The sequence below is a fragment of the Coregonus clupeaformis genome, chromosome 23 (assembly GCF_020615455.1).
Source record: "Coregonus clupeaformis isolate EN_2021a chromosome 23, ASM2061545v1, whole genome shotgun sequence".
Taxonomy (NCBI): domain Eukaryota; kingdom Metazoa; phylum Chordata; class Actinopteri; order Salmoniformes; family Salmonidae; genus Coregonus; species Coregonus clupeaformis.
In genome coordinates, this window is record NC_059214.1 from 53680460 (window position 1) to 53702303 (window position 21844).

Sequence of the window (21844 nt, forward strand, 5' to 3'; positions counted from 1 at the left end):
GTGCCTATCATGCTGTACCAAAAGCAATTACCACCAACACTGATTGTGTAGCAATCAAGTCTTGCTGCGAAAGGTGTAACAGACCAATCTAAAGACACCACACACAGACGAGATGGGAGACCACGACCAGTCCGTCACATCATTCCCTTTGATCTTTCCGGTGAGCAGTGTCAGTCTTTCTGAATTCATAAAGTAGAATCTGGGTAGGTCATCGGTCAACGATCAATGCGCGACACTGCTCTCTACACATGAAAACAAAACTGAAACTATAAAAGTGCAAATGAGCCGTCGTCGGGCAGTGTGTCCACAAAAGCCTGGGACTTCGTTGGAGGCAGTACAGGGTCGTATTCCCTAGGCTCCAAACAGAATGAAAACTGACTGAAACTGCAAGGGACGACTTGAACTTGTCCTATAGGAAACTCTTGTTTTGAGTTTCCATTGCAAATGGGAGTTTTGCTACGGTCCGCACCAACAAATACAACCTAGTACTTACATAGGTTACAACAGCGCTACCTAACACTCTTCCTGGAGATCTACCATCCTGTTGGTATTCAGTCCAACCCTAACCTAGCATTCATTACCTGATTCAGATAGTTGAGGGTCATGTTCCAGGCCCTGACCAAATTGCAGAAAATGCATTGCATGAACCAATAGTTGCATAGCACGTCATTTGTGATTTGTAAAAAATACAAGTAGAGGCTAATAAATCATCAAATAATGTGAACCAATTATGCTAATATATTATGTTAACTATCCAAGCGTTGTAATACACCCATAAATTAAGAAGCAGACACAATTAAGTCCACCTAGAACGCGCCCGTGGGCTAGCAATGTCAGTCAAACTAGCCAGCTGGCCACGAGTTGCCGGAGCATGTTCAGAGGTAACGTTTAAAACTACGTTTTAATGTTTTTATTAATTTATGAGCTGCAAATGCAATGCTCACTTATTTCTTAATTACCATTTTGTTTCCTCTGGCGGAAAGGAGGTCTGGTTGTCCGCCATGCTGGAAATGTGATCTCGCGTTATTGTGTCATTGTCAACACAGTACATCTACACCACAATATGAAACGTTGATTTGATGATGGTTCTCGATTTTATCGACTGATTGCTATTGTATTGGGTGCTCAGACAAGTCTGGGCGTGGTGCTAGTTTCAGTACACTTGGGGGCTCAAGAGGGCGTTATGCCAACCACAGTTATCTCAAAGATCGAATCTCTCAAACGCTACTACTACAACTACAATATTTGCTGCTAGGCTACTTGCTGTCAAGAAACTAATGTACCATTTAAATTCAGTCCATTCTAGAAGAGAACTGATAATCCTATTTAAAATGCATAAACCAATAATTATGGGATTTAGGATTTCAGTTAAAATTTCCCCATTTCATAAATGTCCCCATTTCATACCTTCCCAGGTTCGCTGCCTACATACACCTCCCATTCCACTGTCATCCATAAGCAGAGCAGTAACTTTATATTACATTATTACTGTATTAGAACATTTTTTGTTTACAGGACATTTCAGATCTGAAATGTCATCACGACTAATTTACATAACAAAAGTTTAATGCATTCTCATTACATGTCACAGTTCTCAGCTTTCCTCAAGTATACTATATTACAGTGTATTCCTAATGAATTAGTCTTACAGTAAATGTAGTACCCATCCATTGAGAAATGTAGAGATACTGGTTCACACATACAGTATAAGGACATATTTAACCTGTGAAGGGTTAGTAAGCACAAAGTACATACAGCACAGAGACGGACACTAAACATCACCTACTTAACATGAATAAAACGCCAATAACCTCGGAACCCAGAACCAATGTATGTCACAACATTATATCGCCTATTACTCACTTAATGTATAATATATCACCCATCTCAGTAGCCAGGGTACAACAAACTGTTTTCAAATATCACAGAGTTAAATGTTTGAACACAAAGGTAGAAAAATATGGCAAATATAAAAGGTTTGAAATATTTACATTCTGTTAAAATTGGGGTGTGAGGTTTTTCCTGTACACATGATCGGACCAGGAAAACTTCAGGTCCTATACTTTCCTAGTCCGGTCACATTGTCAAGGAAAACTCCAGGCCCTAGTTATAACACCTTATAAAACTGCTTTGATCTTCAGCAGTGTGCCGTCATGATCGGGTGAAGCTCATGATACAGGCATCTCTCATGGCAGACCTGGCAGTCCTCACCGCTTCAGTCTCTCTCTGCAGATCCTTCAGTCTCTTCTCCATTTCTGAACAAAGGAAAATAAACAGGGCATTAGGGTGAAATTAATTCTCTGGGCACTGTGTCTGTCTACTGGCCAGTGCTGAGGTCATAATGCATGCATGCGGGTGTTACCGGTCAGAGTATGAGTACGACGGGTCTCCTGCATGCCACATAACTGTGTTAGCCCACCGAGCTTAAGCCTTAGCTCGGGGAGCTAACGTAGGTCTTCTGGTGTCAGGCAAGGTTACTCGTGCTTCCGAACCAGAATTCCTATGAGGAACTAACTTATGGGGACTTTATTCCACGCGCCACAAAGAGAGTGTATTTTGTACTTTATGTGGATGTTTAAATACTTTACCTTGGTCTCTCTTAGCAAAGATCTCTGGCAGCATCCTAGAGGCCTCCAGCACGTTCAGGGTGAGGTTGAAATCTGTGGACACAGGATATTATTTTTTGTTAATCTCTATACTGGCCTTATCATGAAAATATTGCATTACAAGCACACATCCAACAAGGTGCAGTTTCACAATGGACAACAGTACAGCAAACAGTTTTCCAGTCCCAATTCAATAACATTGTTTGCAATTGCTCTTTATAAATTGCATGCTCCGGTTTAGTTAGCCAACACTACAGTCCCATTCGGAAAGTATTCAGACCCCTTTACTTTTTCCATGTTATGTTAGTGTCTTATTCTAAAATTGATTAAATTGTTTTTTCCCCCCTCATCAATCTACACACAATACCCCATAATGACAAAACAAAAACAGGTTTTTAGAAATTTTTGAAAATGTATTACAAATAGAAAACTGAAATATTACATTTACATAAGTATTCAGACCATTTACATTTACATTTTAGTCATTTAGCAGACGCTCTTATCCAGAGCGACTTACAGTTAGTGAGTGCATACATTATTTTTCATACTGGCCCCCCGTGGGAATCGAACCCACAAGCCTGGCGTTGCAAACGCCATGTTCTACCAACTGAGCTACATCCCTGCCGGCCATTCCCTCCCCTACCCTGGACGACGCTGGGCCAATTGTGTGCCGCCCCATGGGTCTCCCGGTCGCGGCAGGCAACGACAGAGCCTGGATACGAACCAGGATCTCTAGTGGAACAGCTAGCACTGCGATGCAGTGCCTTAGACCACTGTGCCACTCGGGAGGCCTACTCAGTACTGTTGGAAGGTGAACCTTCTCTCCAGTCTGAGGTCCTGAGCGCTCTGGAGCAGGTTTTCATCAAGGATCTCTCTGTACTTTTCTCTGTTCATCTTTACCTCGATCCTGACTAGTCTCCCAGTCCCTGCCACTGAAAAACATCCCCACAGCATGATGCTGCCACCACCATGCTTCACCATAGGGATTGTGCCATGTTTCCTCCAGATGTGACACTTGGCATTCTGGCCAAAGAGTTCAATCTTGGTTTCATCAGACCAGAGAATCTTGTTTCTCATGGTTTGAGAGTCCTTTAGTTGCCTTTTGACAAACTCCAAGCGGGCTGTCATGTGCCTTTTACTGAGGAGTGGCTTCCGTCTGGACACTCTACTATAAAGGCCTGATTGGTGGAGTGCTGCAGAGATGGTTGTCCTTCTGGAAGGTTTTCCCATTTCCACAGAGGAACTCTGGAGCTCTGTCAGAGTGACCATCGGGTTCTTGGTCACCTCCCTGACCAAGGCCCTTCTCCCGTTGCTCAGTTTGGCCGGGCGGCCAGCTCTAGGAAGAGTCTTGGTGGTTCCAAACTTCTTCCATTTAAGAATGATGGAGACCACGGTGTTCTTGGGGACCTTCAAAGCTGCAGAAAGGGTACCCTTCCCCAGATCTGAGCTCTATGGACAATTCCTTTGACCTCATGGCTTGGTTTTTGCTCTGACATGCACTGTCAACTGTGGGACCTTATATAGACAGGTGTGTGCCTTTCCAAATCATGTCCAATCAACTGAATTTACCACAGGTGGACTCCAAACAAGTTGTAGAAACATCTCAAGGATGATCAATGGAAACAGATCAATGGAAACACGATGCACCTGAGCTCAATTTTGAGGCTCATAGAAAAGGGTCTGAATACTTATGTAAATAAGGTATTTCTGTTATTTATTTTTAATAACTTTTCAAAACATTCAAAAAAAACGTTTTCACGTTGTCATTATGGGGTATTGTGTAGATAGATTTTGTTAATTAATCCATTATAGAATAAGACTAATGTAACAAAATGTGGAAAAAGTCAAGGGGTCTGAATAATTTCCGAATGCACTGTATTTAATAGTAGTCTATTGTATTATTCTGTCTCACCTTCTTCGCTGGCCTGCTGGGATGAAATCCTCTCAGTGACGGTGTTGAGGCGGGAGGCGAACTCAGAGAAGATGAACTGTGTGCAGCCTGCCTGGTGGCATTTCCTGAAGAACTGTGCAGCTGGACTCATACTGGACCCAAAACCAGATGAGCCAGGAGGCCCAGAATCCCTAGGTGACCCAGAACCACAGCTGGAGTCTGGGGAAAGAATTGAGTTGACTCCTGATAAGTGCACATTGGATATGTAGACAGGTTGACCTATCCCAGTCCAAACCAAGGAGCCAACACACCTCCTAATATGATGGTCCTTTATTCTCCTTCTGTTATAGTAGACATGCACACAAACGTACTGTTTTGGTCAGGGAGAAGGGGGTCCAGTTGTTCCACTTTGATGATGGACAGATGGCTCTTTGAGCACTGCACAGAAAAAAGAAGGGGTCAGAGTAGAAGAAAAGAGCAAAAGTACTGTAGCTAACTACAAGAGTGAAAGAGGTAGGGGACAGCGAAAAAACCCTGCTCATTCAATCACTACTTTGCGTTAAGTGCCAACTCACCTCCCCATTCTCATTCTTAAATGTTGCTCCCTCCAGTCCATACTGAAACTCAAACTGCTCTGCAGCCCCGTCTACAGCATAAAAACAGGAATATTGTGAGTGACATCATAACCACAGGGTTCGTCCTATGAGACCATCTGAAAGTTGACATAAGTGACTATAGAGGACATCTTAGATTGAAACTGATACAACAAAAACAACAGAAAACAACCTTCTGTCATGGCTACCTCTGAAGTATTGGGATCTTGCCTGGGGGAAGGTAGGAACACAGAAATACAATGTTAACAAACCATCAGAACACTGAAGAACAGTCTTGCAAAGGCTTGGCCATTTTTAACTGTAAAATCAAACTTTTATATGAACTAAATATATAACCTATAGTCTGTCATAACAGACAAGATTTGGTTCTGGGCTCTGAGATAATCTAATACATTGGGCCTATTACCAATGTTATCTTCCAATACAGTAATCCCTCGTTTATCGCGGGGGTTACGTTCCGAAAATGACCCGCGATAAGTGAAATCCGCGAAATAGAAAACTTTTTTTTTTTTACAATTAGCAACTATTACATGTATACAAATACAGTGACTCACGTCTTGAATTTATTGTTCACGAAGGCTTCTGCCTCAGCGGTATCCGCAGACGCCATCTCACCGTGCAGACAAACATTTTTAAGTCCAAAGCGTTTCTTAAACTTTTCAAACCAGCCCTTGCTTGCATTAAATGCGCTTGGCACTTTGTCAGCAGCACTTGCTGGGGGCCTGGCATCCTCTCCCTCTTCCCCGTCACTGACAGCAAAGTTTTCATACAGCATTCTCGCTTTTGTGCAGATAACGTTTGTATCCAGGGTTATGTTTTTTTCCTGCAGTCATTAGTCCACAGAGCTAATGCCGTCTCCATCCGTACCATGGTCTTGTTGCGGACAGTTACAACCCTTTTTTGCATTCGTATTAAAATTGACTGCTGCTGTCGTCCTTATGTTTTTTTCCTCCTTCTTTATGTAACGAACGGAAGATTCATTGATTCCGTAATGGCGAGCAACGGCTGCATAGCTTTTACCTTCCCTTAGCATGTCCAGAAGTTTAACTTTATCTGAGATAGGTAGCATCTTCCGCCGTTTGGGCCCATCCGCAGGTGCTTTTGTCGGTCCAGGCCGTTTCGTCGACATTATGGGTTTAGGAGATGTTCGAAATTACAAGATAATTTGGCCAACTTAATGTAAATTTGCCAAGCTGTTTTATGTACGTACACATAACTGCACGAGACGACAAAATGATAGCACAATTCGTAGCATGTTTTGATACAAGAAGCGGGAGTGAGTTTTTAGCGAATCAGAATGCAGAGCACAATGCACCAAAAAAAAAAAATGCATTATGAAAATCCGCGAAATAGCGAATCCGCGATAAGTGAACCGCGAAGTGGCGAGGGATCACTGTATACATGATACCCACTGACATCCCAGTCTTTGGGCGCTGCCCCTCCTCCTCCTCCTCATCTTCCTCATATGTGCTCTTGGACATGGTCTTCTCTGCCTCTATTGCAGCTTCTCTTTTTATTGCAGCTTCTCTTTTTAACTTTAATGTCTGAAGAAAAACAATTCATACCACACAACCATTTAAAAAAATAACATGGTATGTCACATTTCAATAAGATTTGCAATTGCTATTAACCATGTAAATTTATGCAGAAGATAATATTTCTGTGTTGCATTTCCCCCACCAGATGTATACGAAAACAAGTGGTGGAACTGCTATTTCGTTTTTAAATGTTTTATTGAAGCTTTACATTTGACATGTTGTCCCCTGTAGTAGTCTATTTGTTGGGTGGTTTTATAGACTGTCAATAACAGTATTCATTTTCAAAATAACGTAGTGGATTAGGGCGGCAGGTAGTTTAGTGGTTAAGAGCGTTGTGCCAGTAACCGAAAGGTCGCTGGTTCTAATCCCTGAGCCGAATAGGTCAAAAATCTGTCTATGTGCCCTTGAGCAAGGCACTTAACCTTAATTGCTCCTGTAAATTGCTCTGGATAAGAGCATCTGCTAAATGAATAAAATGTTAATGTAAAGTGATGCCGTTGTTGTATTTGAATACTGCTTTGCATAGCCGACATGTACATATATCGTGCTACTTTTAGCGCGTCCCATCGCTTCCTATTTATGCTCTCTCTACAGTCAAAGCCTTTTCCTTCAGATCTATGCTGGACTAGCCAAATTAGCAAACTACACGTTTGATAAAACTGTTAATAAATACGTTTTATTTCACATCAGGGTCTGTTGCGTTTCTCAACGGACACCGTTTACTTCAAACGGAACGTTTATACTAGAGTTTATATTGGACCATTTCAGGTTGGTCACTCCACGTTTCCTTACATTTGGTTCCTAGAGTTAACGCTAAACGGGTTTCCGTTGCGAAACGTTTTGCAAAGGTCTGCAACTAATGAATAAACCCCAGAACGTCAAACGATAAAGCAACACAACCGGCGCTTATTAGAGACCGGCTTCTATTGGAGCCAAGTGTCTACTTCCTTAATGTACACAGATTTTGCTCAATAAAATGTTGAAGACTACCACACTGTTGTCCGTCGCAGATCAGGGGTGTAATCATTAGTCCAACAGTTGCTAAACGGAACGTTGGTTGGAACTAAAACGAGAGTTTCTATTGGACAAAATCCGGTAGGTCCCTCCCCGTTTGCTTCCGTTTAAGAAACGTTTTGCAACTGTATTGGCGTAATGAATACGCCCCAGACTTGCAAAGACTAGCCTCCAGCTACTCGCTAACCTTTTTCCTCCCCCCACCTTGCAGTCTCGCCCTCTTCTGATCCACCTCAGACAAACGTTGAAGTTCGAATTTTTGACTTCGCCATTCTCTCACTCGTTTTGGATCAATTCCAAAATGCCTGGCTGTTGCCTCGCCCGAATTTTGCTCTGTGAATTTGATCACTGCTAGCTTGAATTTGATGTCGTATTTTCTTCTTGGTGGCGCCATGGCAATCAACATGATATTTTTTTTATGTACATGACATCACATGACATGGTAACCTCGTAAACAATTCATTTAATGGGGCGTTTATTTGAAACAGGCGTTTATTTGCTGAAATGTGTACCGATGCCCTGGCTATTAAAAAGGGACAGGCGGCTATTTGAGAGTCAGCATTTAATTGAAATTTTACATAACTGGGACCAAAACAGCATTTCCCGGTTAGTATAATATGCGGAAATCCTCGAATCCGTTTAGCTAAATGTGCGCATTCAATCGATAGATTCGTCGTGAATGTATGTAGCCTAACTCAGTTCTTTATTGATTGTTACTCAAATGTTGTAACATCATAACGTTTATATTTTGTTCCCACTCGTTTTAATACCTGTCTCTGGCGCTCCATTGCTTTTGTCTGTGGAGGTCTCGAATTATTTGTTTAAGTAGAGCCCATTCGGAGGTCCAGTTTTCCTGATGACGAGACTAAATGCCTTTTCATGCCACCTCCTTTACATCTGATATTTTGGTCGCAGGGTTTACATTTATCCAGTGAAGCTTTAATTCTGTCGGAGCTGTGCGACAGTTGAACCAAAACTGGGTGAACTTGGTGTTGACATTTTGTGAATGAAAGGAACCAATGGACAACCAAACCAGATAATCTTACAACTGACTAGAACAGCAGACTCGCCTGGTTCTTCTCGGAAATAGTTGTTAGCAATCCTCTGCTCTGACTAAATATCGGCCATTTACCGTATTAACTGTATTTGGGGTTAAAACAAATGCGAGGCACACTTTGAAATGGCAACCTCGTGAAGAGTATATACGGTACAAACTGAGGAAGCCGAGAAACTTGCCGAGGGGGGACCTGTCCAGCTATCAACAGGAATTTGCTATAGTAATCGCCTAAGAGTTAAATAAAACACTTACAGGAGTCTTACCTCTAACGGCAGCCATCAGCTCTCGCTGTGTTTTTATATGTCTTAACGACAGATGATGGATCCTTTCTAAATGGTTTAACATGGATGTTGTGCTTCCGCTCGTCCGCTTCAGAACAGCCGCACACAGCTTGCATGTCACACTTTCGGACGAGATTTCATTGAAATATTTCCAGGTGTGACTTTTTTTACGGTCTCTGCTTCTACTTTCCATATCTCACAACCACAGCTTCTCACTGTGTAATTAGCTAATGGAAGGATATTTTGCGCTACCTCGCCTGAACGTACTGTTTCTAGCTAGCAGTCTGGAATCTAGACTGACATTTACTTGCGCATGCGCGATGATTAAATGCGAACGTCTTCACCACTCCACATAGCAGACACAGTTTACAAATGCAAAATGTAACTATAGAATCAAGCATTCCGTTTCACAATAGCCCACATATTATTTTAATTCTCACACAAACAAACACTATGTGTCTGCAATACGACAGTCAACTTTTCCATAATTCTCCACAAACGGATCTATCTGGACCCGACTGCAAACCGCCATTAGGAAAGACTGCTACCCCAACCCGAACCGCATGGAATTGAATCGCAACCCGACAGCTTCGACCCGAGCGAACTATATTTGTCATTCATAGGGTAACGCTACTGGGCTCCTTGTTCTACACTACAGTCGGCTACTGTGTAATCAATCAATAGCCGTCTTACCGTGCATCTCCCAATGTGTTTTTTCAAGCTGGAAGTGCCCGTTCTTTGACTATCATAGGCTAACACCCGTTTGCACTTTTTGCATGCTGCGAATCCATCCACAAGTTGTTTGTCAGCGTTAACGATTACTCCAAAATGATCCCATACATTTGATTTGACATTTGCCCTGTTTTTCACGATTCTGAGCTCCCTACTTTTAATTTTTTGGGTCAAATTCTGATTTTCCGTGGTATGCTTTTTGCTTTCCATTTTTTTCTCTATCTTATATATCTGGTTGTGCGGGTATAGAGGTTTGTTGCTTTGGGTAGGCCTAGTCTATGTCACTGTGTTTGTGCACAACCTGTGCTAGCTGGTTGGGTATAGGCTGGCTGAAATTTAGCCAGCAGATCCGACCCGCTTGCTTAGGCTACAGCTGCTCTAGGGTCAGACAGACTTTGTAGGGTTTCCCAAAATCGGTCCAGGGGCCACCCCTGGGTGCAGGTTTAGGTTTTTGTCCTAGCACATCAAAGCTAATTCAAATAATCAAAGCTTGAAGATGAGTTGGTTATTTTAATCAGCTGTGTAGTGCTAGGGCAAAAACCAAAACGTCAAATTTGTAAGCTGCTCTGGATAAGACCGTCTGCTAAATGATGTAAATGTGCACCCGGGGGGAGGGGAGAGTTGACCAAATTTGGGAAACCCTGGATTAAGACACTGCGGGGTGCAAAATATGTCTCTGAAAACGTACCTCAATCCAGGGATGAGAAATGCGTTATACTCTGAATTGTCCCATTATCCCGACTGTTACACAGAGAAGATTGAACGACTGCTATTTTTTTCATGCAATCTCCTCGGTGTAACAGTTGGGATAATGGGACAATTTGGAGTCCACGCATTTCTTATCCCTGGATTGAGGTACGTTTTCAGAGACATAACTCACGCCGGCTCTGCAGTGTCTTAATCTACACAGGAAGCCTGTCTGACCCTAGTGCAGCTGTAAGCAAGTGAGTCGGATCTGCTGGCTAGCTGCAGCTGTACTATAGCAAAGAACAGAGCTGTAGGCAGACTTCTCCCATAGGCAGTCTAAAATGACATTTACAAGAAATACAATATTATTTTATAAGGCTACCCAACCCGATACAGGAAATACACACAGAGAGAGAATTACCTGTACCACAAGTGCTTTAATAGAAAAAACAACAGACTGATAGAGAATTTCTGATTTCATAAAGACAATAGTGAGTTAATAAACAATATAAAAAATATGATTGCTTTACAATAAATAAGTTATGACTATACACTGAGTTATTCACAAAACTAGGAAAGTTCACAGTACACATGGAGAAGACACCTGTAATGACTAAAGTCATGTTTAATAGATGTCTGAACGGCGAGCCGGTGGAATGGATGAAAAAGGGATCTCATAATAAAGTTATTTGACGAGGAAACAAACAGTGATACTGTGACTGCTCTGTCTGAACCATATACAAAACTAATGTTGCAGGACAGGGTAGGCGATGAGAACAAGAGGGAGGGAGAGAGAAAGACGAGAGAGAGATTACATTATAGAGAGACAGACGTAGAATAACATCTTTATCACAGTACATAAGTCATTCCCTTCCTTCTGCTTTCAAATAAACAGTAACTCCTCACTTTCCAAGAGGCAATAAGATAGTCACAGGCCTACCAAAGGTCATATTGGTTACTTACAGTGGGGGGAAAAAAAGTATTTAGTCAGCCACCAATTGTGCAAGTTCTCCCACTTAAAAAGATGAGAGAGGCCTGTAATTTTCATCATAGGTACACGTCAACTATGACAGACAAAATGAGAAGAAAAAAATTCCAGAAAATCACATTGTAGGATTTTTTATGAATTTATTTGCAAATTATGGTGGAAAATAAGTATTTGGTCAATAACAAAAGTTTCTCTATACTTTGTTATATACCCTTTGTTGGCAATGACACAGGTCAAACGTTTTCTGTAAGTCTTCACAAGGTTTTCACACACTGTTGCTGGTATTTTGGCCCATTCCTCCATGCAGATCTCCACTAGAGCAGTGATGTTTTGGGGCTGTCGCTGGGCAACACAGACTTTCAACTCCCTCCAAAGATTTTCTATGGGGTTGAGATCTGGAGACTGGCTAGGCCACTCCAGGCCCTTGAAATGCTTCTTACGAAACCAATCCTTCGTTGCCCAGGCGGTGTGTTTGGGATCATTGTCATGCTGAAAGACCCAGCCACATTTCATCTTCAATGCCCTTGCTGATAGGAGGTTTTCACTCAAAATCTCACGATACATGGCCCCATTCATTCTTTCCTTTACACGGATCAGTCGTCCTGGTCCCTTTGCAGAAAAACAGCCCCAAAGCATGATGTTTCCACCCCCATGCTTCACAGTAGGTATGGTGTTCTTTGGATGCAACTCAGCATTCTTTGTCCTCCAAAACGACGAGTTGAGTTTTTACCAAAAAGTTCTATTTTGGTTTCATCTGACCATATGACATTCTCCCAATCCTCTTCTGGATCATCCAAATGCACTCTAGCAAACTTCAGACAGGCCTGGACATGTACTGGCTTAAGCAGGGGGACACGTCTGGCACTGCAGGATTTGAGTCCCTGGCGGCGTAGTGTGTTACTGATGGTAGGCTTTGTTACTTCGGTCCCAGCTCTCTGCAGGTCATTCACTAGGTCCCCCCGTGTGGTTCTGGGATTTTTGCTCACCGTTCTTGTGATCATTTTGACCCCACGGGGTGAGAACTTGTGTGGAGCCCCAGATCGAGGGAGATTATCAGTGGTCTTGTATGTCTTCCATTTCCTAATAATTGCTCCCACAGTTGATTTCTTCAAACCAAGCTGCTTACCTATTGCAGATTCAGTCTTTCCAGCCTGGTGCAGGTCTACAATTTTGTTTCTGGTGTCCTTTGACAGCTCTTTGGTCTTGGCCATAGTGGAGTTTGGAGTGTGACTGTTTGAGGTTGTGGACAGGTGTCTTTTATACTGATAACAAGTTCAAACAGGTGCCATTAATACAGGTAACGAGTGGAGGACAGAGGAGCATCTTAAAGAAGAAGTTACAGGTCTGTGAGAGCCAGAAATCTTGCTTGTTTGTAGGTAACCAAATACTTATTTTCCACCATAATTAGCAAATAAATTCATTAAAAATCCTACAATGTGATTTTCTGGATTTTTTTTCTCAATTTGTCTGTCATAGTTGACGTTTACCTATGATGAAAATTACAGGCCTCTCTCATCTTTTTAAGTGGGAGAACTTGCACAATTGGTGGCTGACTAAATACTTTTTTCCCCCACTGTACATGGTCACCAGTTGAGGTGACTGGTAGCACTCATAGAGCAACAATCTGAAAAGCTACACATGGTATACTTTTCAATCATAGCATTCATAATCTTTTTTATTTACAGTAACTTTCTATAAAAAAAAATACAAACAGTCTTGTCTATTTGTAGACAATCAAGGGGACCATGATGCAGACCAACAGCATTGTAACATAGGCTTACAGTACAACAAAAAGGGCTCAACACAATCCATGTCCACCACTCTATTGCAGATGGAGGGGTGGCTATATCACTGACACCTGATCAGGTTCATCTTAGAATTAGAATTCATAACAGAATTGTATTGTATTTCTATGGGTTTTGTCAGGTTCTTGTCCATAGCATTTTGTCTGCTTGCATAGCTGACGGTTAGATCTAGGATCAGCTCACCCAACCCCCAATCCTAACCTTGACAATTTTAAGAAGGATAAATGCAAAAGTATCAAACTGACCTAAAATCAGTGTCTAGGTGTAGCTGCTGCCAACCTACACTGCTGTGTCTCTTCAACTACACAAGGGCGCCAGAGTCCATTCTCTAGTCAACGACATTTGATTTAGTCTATTGTTGGCATCTTCTTGAAGTTGATGACCAGTATCCTAATCGAGGGGCTTGCCTCTGGGTAAGGTGGGGGGAAGTTGTGTTTAGGGTGGGGGGAGAAAGTGCTGTCTTGCTGGGGGAGCCACCAGCTGGTGCTGTTGGGTTTGGGTCTGGAGACAAGGGGCCTGGGGTGGCCTGATGGGGCCAGGGAAGGGTGGAGGGTTCAGGGCTTGATGTCAGAGAAGCTGGTGTAGGTCTCACAGCAGCTGGATGAATTGCTGAGGTTCCCTGAGCCACTGCCCTCTGGAATACACACATACACAGGGAGACCAGAGGTTAGAGGAGATGGTTTAGGAGAGATACACACACACCCCGTTCCACATAATTCTACATGGAGAGGAGGTTTTACCTGAGCTGGTGAGAGACTGGCAGGACTTGGACTCTCCAATCAGGGTGAGAAGGTTGGCTGCAGCCACCCAGCCCTCCTGCTTGGTCTTCAAGTTCTTCACAAACCTGCACCAACACACAAACACACACAACCCCTTGATCACCACCTCACCCCAACTCAACACTGCTCAGATTTGAATACTGGGTCATATTCATTAGGCACAGAAGAAAAGGGACTGCAACAGGGATGTGCTACCTGAACTTGTCCAATAAGAATTGCTTATTTTCGTTTCCTGTTTCAACATGTTTTGTTACGTTTCACTATGGCAGGTCTCTCCAACCCTGTTCCTGGAGAGCTACAGTCTTGTAGGTTTTCACTCCGACTCTAACCTAGCACACCTGATTCTAATAATTAGTTGCTAACATTAATCATGTTAGTTACAAGTGGGGTTGGATCGAAAACCTACAGGAGGGTAGCTCCCCAAGAACAGGGTTGGAGAGACCTGCACTATGGTACTCCCTATTGAATATGAGCCTGTTGGAATAGGTTCTGACTGTTAAAGTGTGAAGCCCAATCAAGTGTAAGGGCGTCGAGGTAATATTCTCACCACTGTCCATCATCTCTCTCCTTGATCAGCTGCACCGTTTCACCACTCTTGACTGACAGGTCCTGGGCCTCTCCCTTCTCATAGTCAGACACCACTGTGTACTTCCCTGCACACTGTACACAGTCACGATATGGTGTTAGATTGTATGTATGATTGTAAACAATTATTTAGAAAAAATGTTTATACGTGGAGCCACATCCCAGCTTGGAGTGGATGAGTATCCTCACGCACGCACCCACCCACACACACACACACTCACTAGTTTCTTTCCCCCCTCGTCCTCGGGGTCTGAGTTCAGGGGCTCTTCAGGGCTAGAGTAGCCATCATTCTCCTCATTGGCGTCCAATGAGAGCGAGCCCTTGGTCCATCCTAGAGGAGGGAGAGAAGGGACATAACCCAGTTTGGTGTCTTGTGTAGCCTGAAACACACACTCGCTCAGTCGCGCACACACACACACACACACACACTGGGGGGGGGATTGAGAGTATGAATTTCCAGCAACCTGTCTGACCAGACACTGTCAGGATGGACCGCAATCAGAAAGAACAGGACCAAGTGAGACTACAGTAATCGTGTGGACCATTCAGAACCACAACACTACTCAGCAATAAGGAACGTGACGTTTTTTTGGATAAATATATCAACATATGTATTTAGGTGGTCATGTGTATGCACAGACTCAGGCAGGGGAACAGTGTGTAGGGAGTGAGAGGGGCCAATCTCTCAGTGAAATTCGGCAGCCATTTTGTGATCACCACACATCTTAATCCAGTCTAAACCAGTCTAAAACAGTCCAGTCCAGTTGAATGCTGTACGGTACCTCTCCTCTTGGCCTGTAAGAGACTCGAGGTGCTGAGCCACCTGACTCTGCCCAGGTGGAGGTGAGCGTGAGTGCCTGGGTCTGAGAGAAAGATACATACAACCCTATTGAAACATGGTCAAAGAGATCGACTGCAGCGAACGTGCTCAACCACAATGAATTACCGACCATGGTAACTATGACTCCTGTTGCCTGTCAGTCAACACAGCGTATCATACATTCCCTGATTAACCTTATTCGCTTGTCTGAGGGGAGAAACCGCTGTCTGTAAATCAACACACCCTGACCAACCACGGTTGAAATGATCAAATGCAGCGACCATGGTCGACCACAGATACAGTGAATAGGATTATTATGGGAAGGTGTACCTTTAAAGCCGAACGGAGTAGGATCACTCTTTATCTCATGACGTTTGGTTTTATGGTCAGGGCTTGTGGGAGATCCTAGCCATCACAGGAAGACAGGAATAAAATAGGAAAAGAGAGGAGGAAGAGAGACAAAAGGAGTAGCAAAACACTCAAATAAGACAAATATCAGTAGTAACATATCTTTAAAGTGGAAGTTAAAGTAAGCACAGACAAAGAATGAAGAGAGCAGAGGACATTCAAAGGAGCACCACACACTGTATGTTCTAACTGTATGTTCTGTTTACTACCATTGTTATCCTACAGCACACACTACTCTGAGACAGACTACAGGGGTGAAAAACAGAGATACAGGCTCCCTAAAGCAGTCTATTCACTATCAGCTACACAGTACAACTCTAATTGGTCGTCACTTAAGCAAGCGTTTCCCAACTCTGGTCCTCAAGTATCCCCAACCATACACATTTTCGTTGTAGCCCCGGACAAACACACCTCATTCAACTCATCAAGGGCTTGACGGCAGGTAGCTTAGTGGTTAAGAGCGTTGTGCCAGTAACCAAAAGGTCGCTGGTTCTAATCCCCGAGCCGACTAGGTGAAAAATCTGTCGATGTGCCCTTGAGCAAGGCACTTAACCCTAATTGCTCTTGTAAGTCGCTCTGGATAAGAGCGTCTGCTAAATGAATAAAAAAAAAAAGAAATAAAAAAAAGAAAGTTGAATCAGGTGTGTTCTGTGGCTACATTACAAATGTGTACTGTTGAGGGTACTCGAGGACTGGAGTTGGGAAACACTGACTTAAACTATGGAACAAAGTTACCTCTCTAGATTCTAATCTATGGTCACTTTAGCTAAATTGTCAGGTACCTGATGGAGAGAGGGGCATCCTGGGTAAAGTTAAGCTTTTATTGTCAGGAGGTGAGAGGTCTGTGGAAGGAAGCATGCCATGTATTATCCTATTTAAGTCTATAGTGCTGACATATAGTAACAATGTACAAGAGTACTATGGCAACCCCCTGGTGGCCAGCTAGGGCTGTTACCTTTGTTGTAGTTGCTGAAGCCCTGCAAGGTAAAACGCTTTTTAGCCACAGCTGCTCTGTCTGAGGTAGGACTAGTCGCTGCTTCTTCTGGGCCAGGAGAAGGAGAGGAGCAGGGGAGAGAAGGAAGGAAGGAGAGGTGAGTGGGATGAGAAAGAGGAGAGCGACAGGGAGAGGTGTGTGAGGCATAAAAGAAGGAAGGGATGGAGAGAAGGAAAGTGCAGTGAATAGAAAGAGATAGAAAGAAGTGAAGAGAAAGATTAGTCAACTCATCACAGAGAGAGAAGCAACATTTAGTTAAGAGTCAGTCAGAAGGTAGTATAGTTCAGTGTTTGGCTGAAACAAGAAAAGCTTTAGGAAAGTGATGACTATTAAACACAGTTGAGAGTAAAGAATAGCTTTGAATTTAGCATTGGACCCAGTTTAAAGGTGGTGGTGTCTGAGCGGTCTTTATGTTATACCCTCCTCCCCTCTCTCGCTCTCTGCTCACCTTTGGTCTTTGGGAAGGAGCGGGAGTTAGCATCGGGGCTGCTTGGTTCTCCCTTCTCCTTCATGCTCCTCTCCCCTCTTCTAAATGGACTGAGGAGACAGGAGGATGAAACAGGTCAGTCAGAAACTCACACTGCAACACACTTCGGTAAGACAACATGTTGTATACATGATACATTTCTGTCTGGACCTTCTGTTACATCCCCCTAAACAGGCCCCATTATTCCATGTAATATACAGTGCATAACATTCGGTGGGTCTTTGATTACTTCTCATTTGTGAATGAGAGGCTCTGACTCTGTAATAGGTCAGTATGGGTCAGGTGACTGACCTGAGGCTGACAGGTCCTCCAGCACCAGGGGGGAACTGGAACAGTCCGTCTGATGGCCTCTGTTGGCTGGCTTCTGGAAGACACGCAGGGAGATCAACTACAGTCCCACTAAATCATGACCAGTGAATGTAATACTCAATGTAATTACAATACACTCAAAGTATTAGAAAGAAAACAAATACTATTTGACACCAGGTCTGCCACAGACAGACACTCTACCTACCTCTGTAGGCCTCCAGCTGTGTTGTCAGAACCTTCCGGATCTCCTTCACCCATGTCGTTTTTACCTCAGATGTCGGGGCCTGAAATACAACGATGAAACCCATTTCTGTTTTTTTATCTAAATAGAGTCTGATATGATTTCTGTATCATTGTAAAACAAACTTGTAGACATGTAGTCTGTAGCTGTCGTTTGGGCAAAACCACTCACTTGAACGATGTACACCTCCTCCCGTGAGTTGCACCAGACCTCAAACTTCTTGTTGTCACCTTTGGCGTTCTCAGTGATGCCCACAGCACTCATCTGGTAGAGGGCATACCATTTTGGAAAATGTTAGCTTCTAAAAGCTCAATTTTAACTCACTTGCAATATCAAACACTGTTAGACCTACTACAAACACACATATTGGCGGGCAGGCAGACATACGGACAGACAGACAGACTCACGCTGAGGGACTGTTTAAAGCTGTAAGAGGGGGCTTTCTCATAGCCCTCCCCGTTCTCCTCCCGTCTCTTACAGAAGAGCAGGGCCTTCTCATGCAGGAACAGGTGTCTCTGCATGGGCTTGAAGCGGGCCAGGTCCTTGACCTTGGCGTGACCTTTCTTGTGTTCTGTCCACACACTGAATGACCCCTGCATCAGCAGCCGGCCCAGGTCGCCCATGTTACCCTATCAGAAGAAGGGTCACAGGTCAAGAGAAAGTTTAATGTCTCATCAGAAGCTATGGTGCTGCAGTCTTATGTAATATTGACATGTTGACACAATCTCTAAAATAATATGATGTTGACGCCATGAAAGGAATATGCAGTACATTTCAGAGAATGTGAAGTTTGTCAATGATGAACTCACATCATATCCAGTGATAGCGATGAGGTGCATGGAGTCATTGACAGCCTTCAGGATGCCCAGGATAGAGGTGAGCGCCTCCTGCAGGTCCTCTGACCCCTCACAGCCCTTACTGTACTTCAGCAGCTCCTACAACATACACATATTGAGTTATGTCGATCTGCAATGAGACATTATGAATATAAAGGAGTGGACCAGAATGCTCTTGTGAATCATGAGACAACGTATAGAAGGACAAGTACCGGTCCTACCTTCAACAGGAGCTGGTATTTGGTGATCCTCTGGACAGGTTTCAGGAGATAGGAGTCCAAGCCCAGTTTATGTTCCAGCTTCTTCTGACACTCCTGGTACAGACCAGAACAGGGAAAATACATGAATAGGGGATAACAACCACTTAGGCCTGAAGCTGTTGGGTGTGTGTAACTTAGGGGAGGTGTGGATATGGTGTGTACCTGGAAGAAGGCGCAGTCGGAACATTGTCTCCACAAGCTCTCAGAGCGAGGTTTATTCTGACAATACTTCTCATAAATCTGCAGGTCTGTCATCTATGAGAGAGAGAGAGAATAAAGAAAAGAGAGAAAGGTTGAGAGAGAAATACCCCTGCATCACAAATGCTTCACTACAATCAGAGTAGTGATTAAGACAACATATCCCAGTTCAATCTCCAAACACTCACCCTCTCCAGAAAACACCGACCTACAAGTTCCGGGCAGTCTTCGTACTCTTCCAACTCCCTCAGAAAGGTCCTGGGAGATCATAAGGAAGAGGGATGCAGAGAGAAAGAGATGATGAGTCAGTCAGTACAATGCCTGGGTAATCCTATCACTGTGTAAACACCATTAATAACCGCTAGGGGCGCTCATTTACCTCTTGTGGAAGTGGTAGATCTCTGGCATGTTGCCAAACAGCACATCTTTTTTGTTTTGCAGAGGAATGGGCATGAGGCTGGTCATGGCTGGGTTGTCCATCTCTGAGGCATAGCCCTGAAACACACATTAGGACTAACACAGTTAAGACCGATACACATGTGAGAGGAGGACGGAGAGGTTTCAGATGGTCCAGGGGAGAGGGATAGAGAGATACACACCTGTAGAACACAGAGCAGCTCCTCCACGTATGCCTTCTCTGTCTCCAGCAGCTCATTCATTACATGTCTACATAGAGAGAGCACAGTCAGACATAATGTAGACAGTTCAGGCTTACATGATACAGACACCAGATGATAAGGGAATCTTTATAATTATTATTTCTATGGGTGAAACACTACACACAGAAGTCAGAGAAACACCACAGACTCACAGATATGCAGCCAGACATAACATCGGACAAAACACAAACAAACGTACTTTCTGAGGATGGCCAGGTTCTCGTCTTCCTCTGACAGAGAGGCACTTCTGTTGCTCTGTAGCTGGCCCTCCACCTGAGAACACACCACAGGATGAGTGTCTGCTGAAGCTACTGGAGCTAGTGTCTCATTTGACATGCATACTGCAGGTATGATAATACTATCCCACAGTAAAACACAGACCAAAGTAAGAGGGACCTCAACTTACTTTTCTACAGCTGACCCTGTTCACAGAGTCTCCCTCTGAGCAGCTCTTCTCCAGCACTCTCTTTGCTATGGGCGAGAGAAAGAGAGAGTGGAGGAGGTGAGGTGGGATAATAACACTATACACATATCTAAATATATATTGACCGATCTAGTTAAAAGAACATTAACCCTATGTCAGGACTGTATTTGTGAGGACAGGGTGCTGATGATGTGTAAACACATGTGGTACGTCAGGACAGGTGTTATACAAGGACATATGGTACATAAGAACTGGTGGTACTTCAGGACAGGTAGTATTTATGGACTCACCTGGCGAGGACAGTGGGGACTTGATGGCTTCAGGCCTTGGGGCCACAGGCTGGACTGGCCTGGTCTGTTTGGCTGCCAGCTTCTTCAGACTGACCCTTCTCTTCTCAAACATCTCCTGCATGGACACCTGCTTCTGGAACACCTTCTCCACTTGGTCCTGAGGGAGGAGAGGAGAAAGGATGAGAGAGGAGGAGAGGAGAGGAGGAGAAGAGGACCCAGGAACAAAATTACACTCTGGGACACTCACAGGTTTTGATAGCTGTTTGTTTGCTGTGTCATCTTTTCGTTACATTTAATTGATCACATTATGAATCCAGGTCTGAGTGCATGTCCAAGTCAGAGAGATGGATCCCCTTACCTTGAACTCGTGGTTGAGCACTGTCTCGTAGTCCCTGCAGATGGCACTAGGATCAGTCAGTTTGTTCTGTCCCGCCGTATCCAGGTAACGCTCAATCTCCTGCAGCGCTGACTCTGCCCCGTCATGTGATTGACACTTGTCAACGGGCTGAGAGGCCAGCAGGTAGATGCCATCATCACACCACTTAGCAGCCTAGAAGAGGGGGGGGGGGGTTGAGAGTGTGCTTTTAGGGGTTTATGGGGTGGTGTGTGTGTGTTTCTGCATGCATTTGATTGACTTTATTGACTTTGTGTATGTGTGTATATATGTGTGTGTTTACGTCCCCCTCACCCTCTCCAGGCTGTGGTGCAGCTCCATAGCTCTGAGTAAGTGGTCTTTCTTTGCTCTCAGGTAGGCGCTCAGTTCCTCGTTCACGGCTCGGAGCTCGATGCATTTGGGCTGGATGGAGTCCTCAGCATAGTGGGAGCTCTGGATCAACTTGTCACCCTCACGTGCCAGAGCCTGGGCTTGGTCCAATACCTCCTACAGAGGGAGAGGGGGAGAGAGAGAGGAAGTGAGAGAGGGCATGGGTTAGGAGGGATGGAAAGATAAAAGGGAGACATTATTGATTTCTATACGTACTCTGGATAATACATGTCTATCAGTGTGTTTGTTTACTTACACAGACTCTCTCCTCGTGGCTGCTCAGCTCGCGGAAGATGTGATCAGCGTGGGCGGGGCTTATTCCCACCTCCGAGAAAGCTGTCAATCTCTCTGCCACCTGGTCCAGCAGACACCTCACCTGGAACAGCAGCACAACAGTTAGAACACACACAGGTTTGACACATACAGACAGATGTAATGACATTTGGTATGACCTATACACAATATATACTCAGATGCACACACAGACATGGTATACAAAGATCAGGTGTGACATGCACACACACAGGTGGCCGTGTCAATGTCCCATAGGTGTACCAAAATCAGGGCTGTAATTGCCT

General features: G+C 44.0%; 2 protein-coding genes across 19 annotated transcripts in view; both read right to left on the minus strand.

The window, feature by feature from the left end:
• Positions 1-895: 895 nt before the first annotated feature.
• LOC121553891 lies at positions 896-10161 on the minus strand. Of its 11 annotated transcripts, none has more exons than XM_041867279.2 (8): positions 9695-10039; positions 6524-6655; positions 5300-5321; positions 5073-5143; positions 4869-4935; positions 4519-4716; positions 2589-2660; positions 896-2255 (listed from the first exon to the last, which is right to left on the minus strand). In XM_041867279.2, exons 1-8 carry the CDS (start codon positions 9941-9943, stop codon positions 2152-2154), a joined length of 915 nt encoding a protein of 304 aa, XP_041723213.1. In that variant the 5' UTR covers positions 9944-10039; the 3' UTR covers positions 896-2151. The 11 variants fall into 11 exon arrangements, with proteins under 11 accessions (XP_041723213.1, XP_041723210.1, XP_041723220.1 ...); XM_041867276.2 differs by having other exon boundaries at positions 5284-5321; positions 6528-6655; positions 9695-10036; XM_041867286.1 differs by lacking the exon at positions 9695-10039 and adding an exon at positions 8973-9669 and having other exon boundaries at positions 5284-5321; positions 6528-6655.
• Positions 10162-13050: 2889 nt separating this feature from the next.
• The window catches only part of LOC121553953 (guanine nucleotide exchange factor DBS), a 52371-nt gene continuing 43577 nt past the window's right edge, over positions 13051-21844 (minus strand). For 3 of the 8 annotated variants that reach the window (XM_041867398.2, XM_041867360.2, XM_041867402.2), the window contains exons 10-34: positions 21523-21642; positions 21192-21383; positions 20862-21053; positions 20504-20660; positions 20196-20260; positions 19989-20062; positions 19730-19796; positions 19510-19625; positions 19319-19388; positions 19095-19187; positions 18894-18986; positions 18646-18771; positions 18244-18465; positions 18008-18100; positions 17801-17879; positions 17578-17650; positions 17248-17336; positions 16761-16847; positions 16588-16647; positions 15728-15802; positions 15360-15440; positions 14799-14908; positions 14540-14652; positions 13954-14057; positions 13051-13847 (exon numbers count right to left, since the gene is read on the minus strand). In XM_041867398.2, coding sequence (XP_041723332.1) covers positions 13768-13847; positions 13954-14057; positions 14540-14652; positions 14799-14908; positions 15360-15440; positions 15728-15802; positions 16588-16647; positions 16761-16847; positions 17248-17336; positions 17578-17650; positions 17801-17879; positions 18008-18100; positions 18244-18465; positions 18646-18771; positions 18894-18986; positions 19095-19187; positions 19319-19388; positions 19510-19625; positions 19730-19796; positions 19989-20062; positions 20196-20260; positions 20504-20660; positions 20862-21053; positions 21192-21383; positions 21523-21642 — 2631 coding nt within the window. In that variant the 3' untranslated portion in view covers positions 13051-13767. The remainder of the gene's footprint in view (positions 13848-13953; positions 14058-14539; positions 14653-14798; positions 14909-15359; positions 15441-15727; positions 15803-16587; positions 16648-16760; positions 16848-17247; positions 17337-17577; positions 17651-17800; positions 17880-18007; positions 18101-18243; positions 18466-18645; positions 18772-18893; positions 18987-19094; positions 19188-19318; positions 19389-19509; positions 19626-19729; positions 19797-19988; positions 20063-20195; positions 20261-20503; positions 20661-20861; positions 21054-21191; positions 21384-21522; positions 21643-21844) is intronic. The other 5 variants (XM_041867383.2, XM_041867411.2, XM_041867368.2 and 2 more) reach the window with 4 other exon arrangements.